General features: G+C 39.9%; 1 protein-coding gene across 1 annotated transcript in view; it reads right to left on the reverse strand.

Moving 5' to 3' along the window:
• Positions 1–256: 256 nt before the first annotated feature.
• Positions 257–21041, reverse strand: part of tbc1d30 (TBC1 domain family, member 30) — a 45884-nt gene continuing 25099 nt past the window's right edge. The window contains exons 9-14 of the mRNA XM_069904013.1: positions 17893–17998; positions 12466–12578; positions 11913–12049; positions 9995–10204; positions 6362–6433; positions 257–3341 (exon numbers count right to left, since the gene is read on the reverse strand). Of these exons, the coding sequence (XP_069760114.1) occupies positions 2587–3341; positions 6362–6433; positions 9995–10204; positions 11913–12049; positions 12466–12578; positions 17893–17998 (1393 nt within the window). The 3' untranslated portion in view covers positions 257–2586. The remainder of the gene's footprint in view (positions 3342–6361; positions 6434–9994; positions 10205–11912; positions 12050–12465; positions 12579–17892; positions 17999–21041) is intronic.

The following is a 21041-nucleotide window of genomic DNA, read 5'->3' on the forward strand; positions in this document are numbered from 1 at the left end:
TCAGGTTATACTTGTACAATTGGGTGATAATAAACTTGAAGTTACTCCATTCTGAGAATAAGGTTACCCTGGAATGTCCTTGCTATATATGGCACAGTTGAGAAGTTACTCTTGGTCATAATCACCATGTATGTAATAGAGTTGAGGCTGCTGCTATATTGTAGTCAGAGTCAGATAAATACAGAATCCTTACTAGATTGCACATATACTACTAGTGAACAAAGAAATTCTCTTTGAATACTTTATTACAAAATGCATTTACCCAGAAAACTTTCAGACAGGAACCTAATTCCTCCACGTTAAGTAAATATATCCAACGGTACATGCTTGAATGCATCAATTATGAGAAGAGATTCACAGTTAACAAACAAATTTTTACACAAATTGCATGCAAAGAAAATTACTGTCATCTTTGACTATGAGAAAGGTTTTAACGAGCATTTAAGGGATAAAAGATAGGTGAAGAAATTGAGATTCAGGGAAGGAATTCCATTGCATTGGGCCTTTGCAACTTAAGATACAATAGCCAATATCAGTAATGCTGAAGACCAGAGTTAAGGAGCATAGATATCTCAAAGACTGAAAGAGCTAACAGAGGGAAGGAAGATTGAAACCATGGAACAATTTAAAAACAAGAATAAGAACCTACTAACAAAATCAATCCAGTTTGCATAATTGAAAGGCTATTTAGTTGATAAATACACAGATGTTGAGGACTTTATGCAAATCAGTGCAAGATTACCCGAGATTTGGACAAGATTATGGTGGGTGAAAAAAAAAATGAAGCTTTTTGCAACCTGCCATAAACAGCAATTTGACAACAACCAGATAACATTCATAAGACACAAGAGTTGACCAGGGCCACTGTGGTAACTCCCTAAAGTATTAGCACGGGACCTTTTCCATTCACTAGCAGTTGTGCAGACAGAAATTTGATTTAACAGCTCACCTTCAAAAAAAGAAAACTGTAACAGTTCCAACAAGGGAAAATTTCCTTAGTGGGGCATGGAAATCTCAGCCCAAATTTTATTCTTCACCCAAGGTTGAACGTGATCTCCAAAACCTGTCTCTGAACAGGTAGATAGGGGATGGGAGACTGAACAGGAATCCTTAAGAATTGTCAATTTTGGAGGTTACAGCAGTAAACAAGCTGGGACAGGGGTGGATCCAACTCGTGCTGGAGGTGATGCAGCAATGTGGTCCAAAGATGAAACCTATGACTTCAATGTTACATCTGTCAGGAAGGAGAGATGGGGTCTATCAAAGCAATTCACAATGACCAGGAAAGATATATAAATGTGGAGGCAGTATTGAGTTCTTTAAATAGTCCCAAATTTCTTATGGAACCACCTTAAAAGTTTAATGAACCGAAGTTGGGTAAGTTTAGTAACAGATATGAAACCACAATGTTCTGAGATTTTAAGCCTTCTCTTAAGCCCAAATAGTAATAAGGAATATGCTGTTAAAATTGCAAACTGTATTGTTTATTGTCACATAGTAGCAATAGATAGGACAATAATTGAGACATGTTTAAGAATTTCCACAAATTGTTGCTTTGCCATAACATGTCCATTAATATTGTATGACAGTGCATTTAATATTGGCCTATAATTTTCAGAGAATGGATTTAATCCAACAATAATTTAGAATTTGACCATGGTTGGTTTTCAAAGCGTTATTTACATACCTATCTCGGCTGCACCATTTCATCAGATGCAAGGATCGACAACGAGATAGACAACAGACTCGCCAAGGCAAATAGCGCCTTTGGAAGACTACACAAAAGAGTCTGGAAAAACAACCAACTGAAAAGCCTCACAAAGATAAGCGTATACAGAGCCGTTGTCATACCCACACTCCTGTTCGGCTCCGAATCATGGGTCCTCTACCGGCATCACCTACGGCTCCTAGAACGCTTCCACCAGCGTTGTCTCCGCTCCATCCTCAACATTCATTGGAGTGCTTTCATCCCTAACGTCGAAGTACTCGAGATGGCAGAGGTCGACAGCATCGAGTCCACGCTGCTGAAGATCCAGCTGCGCTGGGTGGGTCACGTCTCCAGAATAGAGGACCATCGCCTTCCCAAGATCGTGTTCTATGGCGAGCTCTCCACTGGCCACCGTGACAGAGGTGCACCAAAGAAAAGGTACAAGGACTGCCTAAAGAAATCTCTTGGTGCCTGCCCCATTGACCCCCACCAGTGGGCTGATCTCGCCTCAAACCGTGCATCTTGGCGCCTCACAGTTCGGCGGGCAGCAACCTCCTTTGAAGAAGACCGCAGAGCCCACCTCACTGACAAAAGGCAAAGGAGGAAAAACCCAACACCCAACCCCAACCCACCAATTTTCCCCTGCAACCGCTGCAACCGTGTCTGCCTGTCCCGCATCGGACTTGTCAGCCACAAACGAGCCTGCAGCTGACGTGGACATTTACCCCCCTCCATAAATCTTCGTCCGCGAAGCCAAGCCAAAGAAAGAATTTACATACAATGGGGTTTGTAACATTGCACATGATATAAACGTCTTAATTTAAGGATAAATAACAAAATGTCATCACCAAATGTGCTTTTTTTTTTCCAAAACTTCTTCACTCCTTCCTTGTCCTATTGAGTTTGCTGTTTGCAGAACTGTATGCACTTTTGCTCATGTGGGGAAAATGGACATTTGGGGTCCTCTCAGTTGGGCCGTATAAACCTAAATTTCTCGCTGTTGCTGATTTCCTGGGAAGTTTAACACTAGGAAATGGGCTGAACGTTGGAGACTTGACAGATTTTGTTTGATCAGAAATTCCTTTGTCAGAATCTGAAGAATCGGAAGAACGCCTTTGGCATGATAACGGACTTGGTGGCTCAGCAGCAGTGGTGTCAGTTTGTCTTAAGTTCAGCAACTTGAGCTGGTGCTGAACCTCATTCACATTGTCATTAACATCTTTGTAAACTGGTAAGGAAGTCTCTCCATCTCCTTGTGCCAATACTCGGTCGCCAGCACTTTTAGTGTCAGCTTCTGCACTTTCGACGGAGCTAAGGGACGACTCTTCCATGGACTCAACATTTCTTTCTTTTGTGACCTGACTCTGCTCTTCCATTAGCCCTATGGTGTCACTGTAGCTTAGCTGGTTCCTGGTTCTTGCTAGGTTCTTGCGGTGAACACGGATGTGCGTGCGCCATGGTGAGTTCAGCTTTGACTTTGTGTCTTCGAGTGGGCCCTTTGATTCTGCCACATGAAGAACGGCGCTTTTTGTGATCCGATTGGTGACTTGCAGCTTTTTCCCAAGAAGCAAGTGATTCATCATCGGATTATCATTAGTTTGTGTAGGCAGAATAGTGGTGGCCATTCCTTCACCTAGGGAACAAAGAAATAAGCTGGTTAATAAGTAAGAGACATAATCACATTCTCCTTCTATGGACTATATTTCTTCCAAAACATTCAAAATAAATCAGAGATCAGACCAGTAAATTACCTATTTACCATATGACTTTGGTGTACCTTACTAAGCTATGGATGGCTTGCATATTGTTTCAAAGGGTGAGCACTCTTGACTTAGATCCTGCTGGGCACAAGTCCACTGCACATTGGTTTTTACAATCCAGCACAACTTGGCAGCCACACTTGAGAGGTCACCAGTATAGGAGAGAAAATGCACATTTATGTGGTGCTGTTTTACATTTGGGGCAGAGGTGAAGCTGTATGTGGAGTATCAATGCTGTGCTTAATTCCAACACCAGAGAGAAAATTAAATAAATAAGATGCATTTTCCAACATCGACTGGGGAACATAAAAAAGAAAGTAATTTCACTCAAAAAGAACTGGAGATGCAGGAAACCCAAGACAAAAACAAAAATTGCTGGATATACTCATCAGGTCAGTCTATACCTGTGGAAAGAAAAACAGAGTTCACATTCAAGGTCGAACTGCATTATCAGTCTCCAATTTGATGAGTTAAAATACAATGTTGGAGAAACTCAGCAGTCGAACAGTGTATTTTATATTCCAAAGATAAAGATAAATAACAAACGTTTTGGGCTTGATGAAGGGCTCAAGCCCGAAAAGTTGATTGTGTATCTTTGCTACATAAAGTACACTGTTGACCTGCTGAGTTTCTCTAGCATTGTATTTTTATTTCAATCACAATGTCTAAAGACTTTTGTGCTTTATTCCAACCTGATGAGTATTTCCAGCAATTTCTGTTTTTATTTGCTTTACTTGGTATAAACAAATACATGAACAAATTTGCATTTAAATATTGTGATCCAGTGAAAATCCCAAGACTTGACATGCTGTTTATGAACAAATACATTCTAATTTAATTAAAATAGGAAGTTAAAAATAAAAGGCAAAAGGAGTTACGCACATCTCCCCGAAACAAAGTTATCGGACTTTTAGCCCCTAAGTATATTGTGTTAGGAAGACAGAACAAATAAAATTAGTTTGATGAAGTACTTGTCTCTTTCATAAGCAGGTATTTGTTTGAGCATTCTAGATACAGTAACTAATCAGAATTGGGGTTAATACAGTTCCTATAATTGTCAAGTTTCAGGATCATTTGATCACTTCTCAAAGGATCATATTCTGGTTGGCTGTCAATTGCTAGAGGTGTCGATGTTGGGGCTGCTTCTTTTTAGGTTGTAAAGATATAGATTATAAAATGAATTTGTGGTCATGTTTCCCGATGATACGAAAGGTAGATGACGGAGCAAGCAGTGTTGAGGAAACACGGAGGTTGCAGGACTTAGAGTGGGCAGAGAAGTGGCAAATGAAAACCGATGTCTGAAAATGTACGGTCATGCATTTTGGTAGAGAAAAAAATAAATAAATGGAAAGACTATTTTCTAAATGGGGAGAAAACTGGAAATACCCAGATGCAAAGGGATCTGGGAGCTCACATGCAGAGTAGCTTGAAGGTAAACTTGTAGGTTGAGTTGGTGGTGAAGAAGGCAAATTCAATGCTGGCGTTCATGTCAAAAGGAGTAGAATATTTTAGCAAAGATATGATGTTGAAGTTTTATAAAGCACTAGTGAGATCTCAATTGGTATATTGTGAGCAGTTTTGGGATCCTCATTTAAGAAATGATATTGGAGAGGGTTCAGAGGAGGTTCACAAGGATGATTCTGGGGATGGTCATCATATGAGGAACATTTGTCCTGTACTCATTAGAATTTAGGAGAATGAGGAGGGATATCATTGAAACATTTTGAATGTTGAAAGGCATGGACAGAGTAGATGTAAAAAGGTTGTTTCCCATAGATGGAGAATCTAGGACAAGCAGACACATCTTCAAGACTGATGGATGATTACTTAGACCAAGAGATGCAGAGGGATTTCTTTAGGCAGAGGATGGTAAATCTGTGTAATTTGTTGCACAGGCAGTTGTGGAGGCCAGGTTATTGGGTGTATTTAAGGCAGAGATTGATAGAATTAGCCAAGGAATCAAAGGTTACATGGAGATGGCCGGGCAATGGGGCTGAGTGGCAAAATGGATCAGCTCATGATTAAATGGTATGGTAGAGCAGATCCGAGGGGCTGAATAGACTATTTCTTCCCCTATGTCTTATGGCCGTGGATCAGATTGAAGAAAGGACTTTATTTTAACTATCGTGTGGATAGCAGTCTATCAGGAAAAGTGTGAATAATGGTGTTATTAAATATTCAAGAGACAGTCAATAAGTATTTTGAGTTGTATCGACACAGTAGGTTCATTTCTGTTGAAATTCCCATAAATTTAGGTCCAAACTAGGTGAGGGGATCAACAGATAAGACTAACTGCTCGCATTTTATATTCTTCTCAAACAGCAGATGCAATTAAACATTGAGTCCATGCAAAAAGCTGCTGAATTATAAGATGGGCTATTTATACACAAAATGCATTAAGGATGAGGCTGAGAATTCTAGATGTAGTAGACCAAGGAGGACCTCTTTCGTGAATATTCAAATATTAGATCTATTAAAATGTAATTGCTATTTGCTTGTTTAAACAAAAGAATATTCAATGGGTTCTATTATTTGGACTAACCTGGCTGTTATTGACATTTAACCACAATTTCTATGTGTGTTGGCAATAACAATTAAGAGAAATTGAAATTGTTTCCATTTTCTTAATTATCTCGTTGTATTTTGTGTCAGTAGCCAAGATGGCCACTATCTTGGAAAAGTTGAAGAGATAATATTTGCAACACCAACATTGTAATTGAAGTAAGTGTATCAATATTGATGAAAGAAGGAGCAAAAAGGCGACAGTGGATAAATGCATTATTCTGAAAGAAAAACATTAGTTTACATAAAGGTGTTCGTATATTTCGTGCCTTGGTACATTTGTGTGATATGCAAAAACAATGAACGAAAAATAATATCATAAGACACTAACTTCTTGCAATAGTATTATTCATCTTGTCCCTAGGATCTGGGATGATCCCAGGATTCATTTCATTTTCTGTTCCTAACGGAAAAAAAAAAACACATCATTTAAGAACTGTGCGTGATCAGTTAGTCTTCACAGAATTTGCTTTGCTGGCAACTTGATTGGAAACCATTAAGATATTAATCTAGATCGAAACATCTCTCTGAATGCTCCACTCCCAGATATTTGTGCATTAAGAGATTTGCTTTTGTTGCCAATTGTCACACTTCCTCTTCCATGGAAATCACCTACCTTTAACGATTCAGATTTCCCACTGTACCTGTCCCGTACAAATACAAATGGCTGATTGTCATGCATGAACCCAGAGAGCTAGCTATTCAGTCATTAATCGCAATCAAAAGAGAGAAGCCTGATTGACCATTTTCCCCCTTCTATTTTAATTAGTATTATGGCCAATTGCAACATTGCAAGAAAAATGATAGAAATCATTTAAGGTTTTCAAACTGCCCCCTAAACTCACATTCCACCTTAAGCAATCCCTATGCTATATTGCTCTGTGATTAGTAAGGGATTGCTTAATGTGGTATGTGGGTGGAAAGAAAAAGGTTTGAAAATCATACCTCATTGACTCGTTATGTGCACGGTTTCATAATTCAAAAGGAAATGGGCCAATGACAATTTTTCTCAAGCAAAATATTTCAGTAACAATTGGGTCTAGAGCAGTGGTTTTCAACCTTCCCTCTCCACTCACATACCACCCTTACCAGTCACAGAGCACTTATGGCAGGGGTGGCCAAACCACGGCTGGCGAGCCACATGCAGCTCTTTGTAATGTGTGGCTCGTGGGGAGGGTGCGTGTCCGCAGCGGGGAGGGTGCGTGTCCGCAGCGGGGAGGGTGCGTGTCCGCAGCGGGGAGGGTGCGTGTCCGCAGCGGGGAGGGTGCGTGTCCGCAGCGGGGAGGGTGCGTGTCCGCAGCGGGGAGGGTGCGTGTCCGCAGCGGGGAGGGTGCGTGTCCGCAGCGGGGAGGGTGCGTGTCCGCAGCGGGGAGGGTGCGTGTCCGCAGCGGGGAGGGTGCGTGTCCGCAGCGGGGAGGGTGCGTGTCCGCGGGTCGCTAGCTGACTGTCAACAGCCTGCCCGCTGCTAGACACCTGAAAGCTACTAGCTGCTTTGCCTTGTTCCTTTCAGGTGCCTTGGGGGAACATTTGGTATGTAGACTGAATTAGAAAAAAATCTTTTGCAAAATTGCTCCCTTTGAAACAGGGCTTCTTCACTATCTGCAGCGTATCAGCAATTTGCAAATGGATGATTTGCAAGACAAGGATTGAAAAATACTTTCCCCAACAAAACTGTACCAAGGGTGGGCAACCTCCTGTGTCGGCCATCCCAGCCCTGTAGTCCCATGCCGGTTGCCCCAGCCCTGATGTCCCATGCCGGAGGGCTGTCAGGCAGCGGGGAGTTGCTGCTAGCCACTTTCAGGCTGCTGCTTTCAGGTGCCTAGGGGGAGTGCTCGGAAGTGGAGAATATACCTCCCCGAGGTGGGTTGAGTAAGTACACCTCGGGGACAGGTTCTCCGCTTTCAGGTGTCCTCCCAACAGCCACCTTCGGGTATTTTAAGCAGCTTTACATTCAGGTATTATGGCCACCTGAAAGGGGCTAATGATAGCATTAGTGGGTGTGGCTTGCGATCACGTGATCGCTACGGCCCTCAAACATCTGAAGTTTATGGTATGTGGCTCTTATGTTAAGCAAGTTTGGCCACCCCTGACTTATGGCAAAGGGATTGTTTAAGGTGGAATGTGAGTTTAGGTGGGCATTTTAAAAAAACACTGATTTAACCCATTAAAAATTGATCTGGAGACCATAATAAATAGTGCTTCTATCCATTAGGTCACTGATGAAGATACACTGCTTATTTTAACACCATTTGTAGCAGTTCTAAAGTTGCCATCATAAATCAAGACATTTCAATCATTATTGAAAGAAGTGAAACACAATTCATATAAGTGTTTAATTCAGGTGTTATAAAAATGGAAACCTTTAGCATTGCAATTAGTGCAACACCATGACAGTGCCAGTGACTCAGGTTCACATCTGGCGCTAACTGTAAGGAATTTGTACGTTCTTCCCATGTTTGATTAGGATTCCTCAAGGGGATCTGGTTTCCTCCAACCCTTCAAAATGTGGGGGTTGTAGAATATTAAGCGGGGGTGGGGGGGGGTCAAGATGTATAGGATGGCATGGAAACTGAACAAATTAAACATTGTTTGGGAAAAGAAAGGACTTTGATGCTAGGCTTTGCTGTATAGTTGGCCAAGCAATGCAAGATTTATTCAAGGTTGGGATAATGTGGATTCAGCAAAGGTAGTTTCCTTGACAAAATCCAGGAGCAACTTAATATTACAAGAGGTGACTTTTGACTAACTCATATCAAAAAGCTTGTGCAGGAACATCAAGTTCAGGATCTCACTAAAATTTTCCTTTTATAAGATTTCTTTAAAAAAATGTTCTTTTTATTAAGCTTTCACATCATTAAAATTATGCTTGTTCCCCAGTGACTCATTATGTGCAAACCATTGCACTAAGAATATATATATTTTTTGTAATATTTATGTTTGTGAGTTCTCCTTTCCTACATGTTCATTGAGAATGATTTCTTATTTGTCTGTTTGTTCCAGAATCACAAGCCACAGTTGTTGAACTCAGAGTAAAAGCCTGGTTTTCACCTCACGTAACAAATTTTTTTTTAATATATCGTCAGTCAGAGAGAAGTATAGAAGTGACCAACTAAACTTGACTGCTTCACAGAGAAGGGGGCCCATAAACCTTGAGCAGGGTCCTAAGGGGGGGAGGGCCATAGGCAAAAATAAATGTTGAGAATTTCTGGTCTAAATTAATAACCTGTGGGGCAATTGATGAGGCTACAAGAAATGGAATTAGATTGCACTGCTCTTTCCCATACCACAATGGCATGATGGCAATGATATGGAAATTGGTAGAAGATTAAGACCTTGGAACTGGCACAAAGTCAGCTGGGTAGCACTGATCACACCCTCCTGTACACATCCAAGATATCCATTACTTACACAGGTACCTTGCAGATTTGAGAAGTATCAACAGTGGTTCTGCAAATCCTCCAAATCTAATGGCGGGGTAAATGAATTGATGCAATTCATCTCTCAGGCCATTACTCGCAGCAACTTATGCTCAGTCAGTTCTGATGGGTGAGCCACACGGTTGGCATGTTTGACACCAGACTCTCATTGAAGTCATGCTATCTCAAGCGACAGCGGGGCAAGAAATCACCAGAGAGACGGAGAAAACAATCTGTACACCTCTCACACACGGATTCAAAAAGTATAATTTCTCCATCAACTTTTGGCCCGTAACTATTCACAGTACAAAAGGCTCTGGGGCAGTATGATAATGATGGGAAGAGACATCACCTTCCAATCTACCTACCCACCCATCACACCAAGCATCTCCTGCCCCACCTGTGGCTGCCTAGGTGTCCAACACTGGGCCACCTCAGGACCCCACACATCTCAAGTGGAAGCGAGTCATTCTCAACCCTGAGGGAAGATAAAGAAGGAAAGGCAGATGATGTTAGAAAAGCAAACGTGATTCAGAATGATACTGTACCTGCTTTGATGAAGATGAAATGGGCCTGTTGTTGTTGCTGCTTCTTCTTTATCCTAATATATTGTTGCTTCAGTGCATTGATGTCAGTTGTCATACGCTCCATCATCATGCTGTTAAAAACAGAGTGGTGCTCACTGCGGCTTGCATCGATTGCTCCAGGGCTGAGCTCAGCAATGTTACTGGATTTCAGGATTTGTTCATCCTGCTGGTCTAGGGAAATCACAATCGAAACGTGGAAAGGAAGGGTTTTGAATGTCTATAATTGAGTATTATTTCTCACACAATTCAAGCCTTCAGGCTAAATGGAAGGACAAACTCACCAACAATAAACTATATTGATGGTACTTGGCAATACTCCATGGAGATCTTACTGCAGATAAATACATGCACGTGTACACCACGTAGCTGCATGCACAAGATTAAAAGCAAATCTTCTACATAAAATAGCAAGATGGCATTCCTAAAGTATGTCTACACCCCTCTTTTAGAAATCACCATGGTATTTGGCAAATTTTGCTCTCAGTATAACATATTGACCCTGAAAAAAACAGTAGCATTATGTTTTGCTAACACACTGCATTAAAATGAGCAGCTCAATGGATCAGAATATCTCGGAGCGGTCTATCAAATAGCACTGTAGGAGCTCAATGACCAGAAGGAATGCAATGCTTCAAAGAGCTGACTTGCTTTCTTGGGAGAAATTAGGGAACAGCCTTTGTGAACAACCAGTGGGTGCCTGCATCCTGAAACCCATTCACTGGCCACTGTCTTTTGTTCCTTCACTGGTTCTAGTGTGGTAAGATGGTCACAATTTGTCAGAAATCTTTCACATCTGCCCTGCCAAGTTTACTTGATATTAACTGTTGGAAATTATCTTTACACTGTTTGGCTCAGCCAAGACTTATGTTGAGAGTTTTCTCAGAGCTGATTCTGCCCTTTGCTGCAGGTAAAGTGGAAATCCTGCCACACATATCAACTAGGTCTGTCCAACTGCCAGTAGAGTCATGGCAGTGGAGTGGGATCTCTTCTGAGGACATTTTTAGCCTTTAATGCTATCTTACATTATATCCTATGGCACATTCCGTGATTATGTAATGTTTAACTCCCATTGTCTTGGAAAAGCAGCAACATACTCAAAGACTCATCCCCTTCCATCAGGAAGAAGATTCATGAGTGTGAGATTATGTACTACCAGATTCAAGGACCGTTTCCTTCCTGCTGTTATCAGACTTCTGAATGAACCTCAAAACAGTAAAATTATGTTGCCGTGGCGCTGAATGAATTGATTGGTCTGTAAATCTATTTTTGTACTGTTTGATTTGTTATATTAGGACTGAGATGTTTGCTGGCCTGTTTGCAAAACAAACTTTATCGCTGCATCTTGATACACATGACAGCAAATTTGAACATGTCGCGTTGAGTTGAAATGTGCATTGATGCTGAGCATTTTTGTCTTCGGTTTTATTTACAGTGGATTTATAAGGGTCAGAGAATCGTTTAGAATAGGCTTCCTCATTGAAAAAAGGTCAGTGCAGGGATGGATGGGAAGTGGACTGGGTCGTGGACTGGGTCAGGCTTGATCCAGACTGATGTCTTTACTGGAGTCAGTTAGCCAGGTGATACCTCCCGCAGCAATGGATTTTGTTGCAGTCAATCAGAAGTGTCGGGAATACATTCTTTTTTCATGTTGTATGCATGTTAAAATTAATAATACACCTGACATGAGCCTCCAGCCAACAGAGAGCAAAAGCTCAGAGTACCAACAGTAAATAATAGCAGCCAACAAGCATAAGGAATACAAGAGATTAGAGCCACATGCCCGAATAACAGAATCCTTCCTGAACAATGTCACTTTGGGGTATTTCAACAAAATGCTTTTAATGATTAAAAGAAACAATTATGCCACACTGAAGATTACCCTTGATTTGTTTCTGATACTTTTGCAATTCTGGTACAAGAAGACTGAATGGTCCCAGGCAACCGACTGCAGAAGCAATTGCATCTTCATCATCCAAATCAATCTCTTCATCATTATCTTCATTTTTGCTGTGATTTCTGTTGTGAAGATTATAGTTTTATAGAAGCAAACATTCATCACAAGTGCCAATCCCTCAATTAGTACAAAATAGATAGACTAAAATATATTATATCACCAGCTTTATTGACTGAAAATATCCTAATCATGTTACACTTCAAAACTACTCTCACTTTTGATTCACTTTTAAAATCATAAGGCTTGTAAGTTATTGTTCATATTTACGCAGGAGAAATTAGAGATCTGGAAAGTGAATTTATCACAATGCTAAACGTTTAGCCTCATATACCAGCAATACGCTGGAAGCACCTCATAGGATCCCAGTTAACTTTTAAAGAGATGGCGCAGTTAATAACAGCCATATCAAGAACATAATGATCTAAATTGAGAGCTCACATTTTCTATGATTAATTGAATAATTAAGAAGTTTTCTTACAGTTGTGATTCCGACAAGTTCACAGGGATTGGGAATGGATTAATGTTGTAAGTGTACTTTTCTCTCAGTTCAGCCAGTTGTGGGAAGGGGAATGGTGCCATCGAATAAAGTGTCTGTAATAGAAGGAATGAAACACCATGCATCAGGTGACATTGAACCTTTATAATATTTAAGAAAAGTCCTCGAAGTCAACTGCTGGACTGACCTATCAACTAGTAATATAATGTCAACGTGATATCAATTAGTGATGGATTCCATCAACCAAAATGGGCAGTGAGAACGCTGAACAACCTAAGGAACTGCTCACACTAAGCATCGGAGAAACTCATATTCATGAAACATTATTTATTTATTTGTATTTATGAATGTGTTGTTGGTCTTAATGTGCGTTATGTCTGGTTATGTGTCTGCATGTTTTGCACCGAGGACCAGAGAACGCTGTTTCATCAGGCCGTACTTGTGCAATCAGGTGATAATAAATGTGATTTGACAATAACAGGCTTACCCAATATTTTAGAGCTATGGGATTCAAAAAAATTGTATCGACTTTGGTGACCTTGGTTCCAATTGTGAACATCATTGAGGTATAATATTTAAAAATGTGAAGGAATAACCCCTTTGAAAAGTTAAGAGGCCTGAGGGGCAACCTTTTACACACAGAAGGTGGTGCTTATATGGAAGGAGCTGCTAAAGGAAGTGGCAGAGCCAATTACAATTATGACATTTAAAAAACATTTGTACAGTTACATGAATAGGAAAGTGTTAGAGGGACATGGGCCAAGTTCATCAAGTTGGATGAGCTCAGAGAGATAACTTGGTCAGCACGAGATGGACCAAAAGTCCCGTTTCCGTGTGGCATTGTTTGATGGCTCTATGACGAAAGTGAATTGTAAAAATAATGATCATTGCATTGTTCTGAGAACTAGTAAAATATTAAAATCTGAATGAGGGATGAGCAAAATCATATAATTTTTGTTTTTAAAAAAAGGAATGATGTTTCAGCACAGTCTAGAAGGGCCAAATGGCCAGTTTTCTGTGCTGTCGTGTTCTATGGTTCTAATATGTGAATTGAAGAATGCACAAGATTTCTACATCAGGAACCGTCAGGAAAATACAAAGAGTAACCTTGCACAAAAAGTGTTTTTATATAATATATAACATATATAACAATTACAGCACGGAAACAGGCCATTAGGCCCTTCTAGTCCGCACCGAACCAAACACCCCTTTCTAGTCCCACCTCCCTGCACAATGCCCATAACTCTCCATCTTCTTCTCATCCATATACCTGTCCAACCTTTTCTTAAATAATACAATTGACTCCGCCGCCACTATTTCTCCCGGAAGCTCATTCCACACGGCTACCACTCTCTGAGTAAAGAAGTTCCCCCTCATGTTACCTCTAAATCTCTGCCCCTTAATTCTTAACTCATGTCCTCTTGTTTTAATCTTTCCTCCTCTTAACGGAAATAGTCTATCCACATCAACTCTGTCTATCCCTTTCATCATCTTAAATACTTCTATCAAATCCCCTCTCAACCTTCTACGCTCCAAAGAATAAAGACCTAATCTGTCCAATCTCTCCCTATACTCTAGATGCAAGAATGATTCATCCAGAATTACAAAGTAAAAGATTTCATGAATACATTTGGTAACAGTTTTGGGCAGGTAGAGCTAATACAAATCAAAAACGGGTTTAAAAATATTTTCCTATTTTACTAGTTTTAAACAAGTTTCTAAATAAACTGCTCTGCGTTTTACCTTATTGCTAGTTTATAAATGAACTAGCTCGGCATTTAAACAAATTTCTAAATAAACTGCTCTGCGTTTTACCTTATTCATCGTCTGTGCATATCCCAAAATGGGTTAGAGTAACACAACTAGGTAGCTTGGTTGGCTACTTTGGAGGGCTGACGTATAGTAAATATTGAAAGAAGGATAAGATGATGAATTTTCCATTTGTTTTGCTACAATGTAGCTAATGTTTCCATTATTGGCAGAAGATGATTGTTTAATTTGGGAGAGGAGTAGAACAGTGATCAATGAGATCAAGTGTTTTCAGTCCAAGCAACTGAAGTCAAATATCACTCCATCTCACTGGTATCTACTCCATTAGTCTCTTGCCTTGGAGAACTTAGAATAAGGTGTGGCTCTGTAAACTTGATATACCTGTAGATCATGTACTGCCCATGCTAGCATAGGAACTGTTGCAATGGCATGCACCATGAGTAGATTCCAAAGCTGATTCAAATATACACCATGAAAGCCATGTGTATTTTTCATTGCTCCATTTTATGCAATAATACCAGTGCTGGATCAGTCATCTAGTCTGCTGGGGAATTTAGATTTAGTTGCTTTAGGAATTATCAAGTTACTCTCAGTAACGTTGACCATGAAATGACTGAATCGTGAAAGTCCATCTAGTCTGCGAGTGTCCTTCCAGCAAGCAAATCTGTTGTCCTTTCCAGCTTGCCATTTACATGAATGGTATTGACTCTCTACCAGCTCCAGAACTCACTCAGCAAGCCACTCAATAGAAGGGTAATTGAAGGAGAGCATTAATAGCTTGGCTGGTTGGTGGAAAAAATAATCCCAAACAAATCTTTGGATATGCAAGAAAAAGACAATCAATGGGGGGTGGGGGGGGAAAGAAAGACTCAAAATAATGAAGGTGGACAGGACCAAGGGAATGAGGGAAATATGGGATTTACTTTGATGGGTTAACAGTTCAGTTCAACACTGCACTTATTGTCCAAGTGATCAACATTGGACAATGTGCAACAATTTGCTCTGACAACACATCATGACTAAAATGTAACAGAAGTAAATTTGACAGCCTGTGAACACCTTTGCATTCTTAAGGAAGGAAAAATTCCAAAGCCAAGGAGCTGATTGTTGACTTCAAGAAGTGAAAACCAGAAGTGTACAATCCAGTGAACATTGGGGGAAATCAGAGAAGGGAGTCACTATCTTAGAGAATCTCTCCTGGACCCGACGCACAAATGGCATCACGAAGAAAGCACATCAGCAATTCTGCTTCCCTCAGGAGTTTGCGGAGGTTTGACATGACGTAGCAAACCCTGGCAAAATTCTGCAGATGTGCAGTGGAAAGTGCGCTGACTGGCTGCATCATGGTCTGGTATGCATCACACCCTTGAGTGGAAAGTCCTGCAAAAAGTACTGGGCACAGCCCAGGACCCTCCATACCATCTGCAGGGAAAGCTGTCATTGGAGAGCAGCAGCAATCATCAAGGATCCACACCACCCAGCACACATTCTGTTCTCACCACTAACATCAGGAAAGAGGTATTGGTGCCACCACACATGCATTCACTAGGCTCAGGAACAGCCGCTACCCCATCCAATGTCAAACTCCTCAATAATAAACTCAATCAGGGACTTATTTAAGGACTCTTTTGCACTTTATTGATTGTTTCCTCTTTCCCTATTGTACAGTCTATTTACATTTCGTTACTTGTTTACATTTGCACATTGAGTCAATTTTTTTGCACTGCCAAAAAGTGGTAGTTCTGTTTTGCCTGTAGGTAAAAAAAAAAGAATCTCAGGGGTGTATGTGATATCATGTATGCACTCTGACGATAAATCTGAAATTTTAATAACTCCACTCCATCCAGGCAATCAGCATGGACTTGTCACTATTAACAGGGAAACTCTTGACAAATTCAGAATCAATGGCATTTATAATTGTCTCACCAAATTAACACACTCTTGCTCATTTTTTCAGTACATGACAAACATGGTTCCAAATGGATTAATTTTCTAATCATCAATTGTGCACTTTCTGGGAAACTCATGTTACTATATTATTGTTTATCCAGATGCAGAAAATTAAACAACAAATCTTTCAACTCAAGTGTTAAACTTGACTCTTTTTCTAACTTGAGTTGCACACTGACACATGATTGCAGCTTTTCACATTTTTCAGAAAAATCAAAATCTGGTCAGTAGTTAGCTGTCCAAAAGTCCAAATTGAGTACAGGTGTTTTCTTTGAAAACATTACTATTTACTACTCGGGAAGCAGAGCTTCATTTCATTGCCCAGAATGGTTGCTTTAGACAGGCGACATACTTGCTCCATTGCTGGCAAGCTCCAGGGACAGATATCATCGGATAATTAAAAAATAACATTTGCTTCATGTTTCTACATTTGTTGATCAGATCCAATGCATATACTGTAATACATTTAGATTTTATATACAGATTTTGATTCTTAATTTTTTTCTGCGATTACATTGATGTTTGTAGTTCATGCCTTGTGGATGGGATTGGACAACAGTTTGAAAAACACAACTTGGGTGGGGCAGAATAACATTAATAACAATGAGAGTGAATGCTAATAACATTTCTAAAAGAGATTGATTCCACAGATTTTATGGAGATTGTACGGATGATTCCTTTTAAGCAATATAGAGGCTAGTCCATAATGTTGCTACTGAGTGAGTGCTTTACATTGTTCACAAGTTTTGAACAAGTATGCTATGGGATTTACAGCATAGATTGCTCCCGTCATATGTGAATACAGTGGAATAAGTGTTGTTATGTGTAGTTGTGCACAAAGACATTATCATAGTTGATGTTTGGGTTTTAGAATTAAAAAAAAATGTACTGGTGAAAAATATCTATACCAGCAAATTTAAGATAATGACTCTAATAGATCCTCCAGAAAATGTCAAATCAGTGCTAGCTTAATTTTAAAAAGCTATTTGTTTTGACCCTCTGAAGGACATCCACAAATTGACATATCTTAAAAACAAACTTGCAAAATTACATCTGCAGGTAAAATGCTGTGGTTAATTAAGATTTTTCCTGATTGGTACTTTTAGTAAAATGTCAACATGTTCCTTTGGAAAGCATTTATGACTTTCGTAAAAATAGCAATAAGAATAAACCTTCATTAAAACTTGATAACGTTATCGCAAATTGGCAGACCAGTGGAAGAAGGGGGTGGGTTCCTGCGGCAGAAGAACACACAGGCTGCAGGTGACTCGAGGTGGGGAACCTGCACAGACTGCGGGCGAGGGATTCACACCGGGCACCTGACTGCTGGAGACTGGCTAAAGGCAAACCCTGGGATCTCGAGATGGTACCATGGTTTCCTGATCGCATCGGTGGTTCAGATCTGGAGCTCGGGCTGCTGATGGTTTGGACTGGACTCTGTGTGGTTGCGGGGGTTGCGCCAGTGCTGGAGGCGGACCCATGGACATTCGGGGATTCTGAGGGAACTCTCCTTTCTTTCTCTGACTGCAAGAGGCGCTTCAGGAAATTTCTGCCGATGGCAAATCTGTCTGCTCTTACGGCAAGCAAAAGCAATTTCTGTGCAATATTGTACAATTTTATTACATGACAATAAAGGAATCCTGAATTTCTAGAAAAATTCACACCCACCAAAGCATCCAAGTCACTGACCTGCATCAACTCATTGCAATCAATCAGACTATCCTCCAGCATCTCTTGAGTTAGTCTTCCCATGATGCTGTAAAATTCATCTGCACTTTGACAGCTTTTGATTCTTCTGTTAAAATAATGAAAACAAGAAGAAACATTACATTTCCTCTAAACAAAATGTCAACTGATTGCATGGCACCGCAGATATTTAATTTGGCTTCATGTTAATTATGTACTGCAAGCCCTGGCTGACCTTGTACAAATTGCATAAAGTAGAAGCTTGCTGGAAACTGCTACAATCGATAGGCAGAATGTGCAATTTACAGAAATCCAATCAGGATTTTCTACTTGTATGTGTAGTCAAAGAGTAAGCTTGTAAGCTACAAAAAAGTAAATAATCATTAGTAATGATTTATTCATAGACTCATAAAATGAAGAAAAATTTCTTTGCCTCCCGTGCTATATTCATGCCAATCTTTACTTATCCTATTTAGCAACCCTTGGTCTGCAATCTTCAATGCCTTGGTGATCAAAATGCTTGTTAGACACTTTCCGATTGTTCTGAGATTTCCTGCCTTCACCACTTTCTCAGGCAGTTCCAGATGGCAACCATCCTCTGGGTGAAAAAAAAATCTTGTTGTCACCTTTAACCCACGTTCTCCAGTTTTAGACATCTTCACGATGGGTAAATATTTCTCACTATTGATATCTAGGCTTGATAATCTTGATTTTGTATTCCTCTGTTAGCTGTCCATCACCCTCTTCCATTCCAATGAAAACAACCAATCTATCCAGATTCTCCCCCTCAGTCTTGATGCAAGGTTCTGGCCCAAGACACCGACCATTCTTTTTCTTGACTGATGTGGAGTTTCTCCAGAAGATTGTGCTTTGTTCCAGATTCTAGTATCTGCTCTGTCTCAAGTCTCTCCCTATTAACTGAAATATTCCATCCTGGGTAACATCCTGGTGAATCTCCTCTGCATCCTCCTCAGTGCAATCATGACCTTCCAATTAAGTGGTAATCAGTCTGCACACAACTCACTTAGCTGTGGCTGAATCAACATTTTCTAAAGTTGTGCCATGATCTCTAGTCCCTTACATTTTAGGTCCTGGCTAATGAAGGCATCTTGTGTGCCATCTTCACTAACGTATCTACCTATGCTGTCACCTTTAGGAATCTACATAGACTTGTATACCTCTGTTCCTCTGCAGGCTCCAGAGTCCAGCCACCATCAAGTATTTCCTACCCGTATGGAAATAAGGGTATTAATAAAAAAATAAATGAAATGGCTTCATGATAAATCATGTATTGAACTGCCTTAACACCCGCAAGAAATCAATGACCAGAGAAGAGATTTAAACCTTTCTGGTGCGGTTACAATAGGATTTCACTGGCCAAAAGTACTGAACCTAGGCATAAGTGAGTATATTTCTGGTTGGAAAGATCTAACAAGTTCTCTGCAGCATGAATTGATGCTGGAAACTAGATCTTTACAAATTGTAGAATTAGACTGAAGAAGGCATTGTTGCTAAATCTGCTGTTACCAAGGCTGGAAAACAAGCTGTGAAGAGGACATAACAAGGCTGGACATGAATAAAGAAAGTTTAACTGAGTAGAGAAAATCTTGTCAATGGAGTACAATGAGGGAAATGCGAAGTTGTCCATTTTTAAACATGAAATAAAAATCATTTCTACATGATGAGAATTTGCAGAGGGAAACAGTCAACATTTGGAAAAGACTCAAGTTCTAATATTTGGTCTCTCATTAGAAATATTCACTCTGTTACTCTTTCCATCAATACTGCCTGACTGGCTGAGTGCTTTCAACATTTTCTGTTTTTCTCAAAACATAATGATAACAGTCCCATTAAATAGTAGAACAAGCTTTAGGGACTGAGAGGCTTATTCCTGCACTTAATTCCAATGTTCCTATGCATTCTAAACAGAAAAAAAATGCATTTGCAGGCATCTAGGAGAAGTTTAGAGGAATGAGACTAAATGGAAAGTTCTTTCAAGAAGTTATCAACTAAATGGCTTCCTTTCATTCTATTCCAAGTTACATTCCTAGAACTTGGAAGAGAATCATTCCTCTTGGCCAACTACCTGTTTTTATAAACACTGCACCTGTAACTTAATTGTGTTTTCACATCAAAGGGAAATTTATAATTCAACATTGAGAAAAATATTCAATGAACTAAAATTATTTTATTTTTCAGGGCTAATATAAGAAATCCCAAACAGCTTCATGAATGTTATCAAAAAGAACAGTCACTCAGCTACCCAAGGATACAGCTTGCAAATACTTTTATAGAGCATCTGAAATTATTTAAAACATAGAGAGGTGGAGGGGGAATCCTAAGCTTTGGGCCTTGGTAGATGATGATCTTAGCATCAATGGTGGAGCAGTTAAATTTAGAAATACCGAATTGGAGGATTAAAAATATTTCACATGCCAAAGGATGAATGGTCCAAGTTCAACCCTGACCTCCGTGCCATCGATGTGGAGTTTGCATGTTTTCCCTATGACTGCATTGGATTCCTCTAGGTGCACCGGATCCCTTCCACATCCCAAAAACACATGATTAACAACAGATTAATTTGCCCTGTAAATCTTCCCCGTGTGTTAAAAATAGAAGAAACTGAGGATTCTGATGGGAGAATAAAATGAGTTAAGCTAGGATGAGGGTAAAATTGAGGGCTGGGGGGGGGGGGGGGTTGATGTGGAACTAGTGGGCTAAAGGGACCATTTCTCTGACTCCAGCTAATCCTACTTGTTCAAGGGACAGTGGAATTCCTCAGATTTTTTTGTCCCATCCAGCACTGTTAATGACAAACAGACAAATTTAAATTCTGAGCTTTTTAAAATAATGATATTCCAATCTCTCACTACGTTATCACTGCAGTTGCACATTAGGAATTTGAACCTGTCGCTTTTAAATAATCCTGAATGTAAATTATAAACACGTTCAAACAATTTTTGCAAATTTTAAGTAACAACTGTTAAAGCTCAATAAATATAAAGTAAATTGGTGCAGAAATCCAAATAATAATGCAATTATAAAGAGTGGTGAAGAAGTTCAATATAAATGGTATTCTTTAATATTCTCCAAGCTTCATGTCACTTAAATCTAGGTCAGTGCAATGAAGAGTTACTGGAATATGTAATCAT

This window comes from Narcine bancroftii, chromosome 11, assembly GCF_036971445.1.
Source record: "Narcine bancroftii isolate sNarBan1 chromosome 11, sNarBan1.hap1, whole genome shotgun sequence".
Lineage (NCBI taxonomy): Eukaryota > Metazoa > Chordata > Chondrichthyes > Torpediniformes > Narcinidae > Narcine > Narcine bancroftii.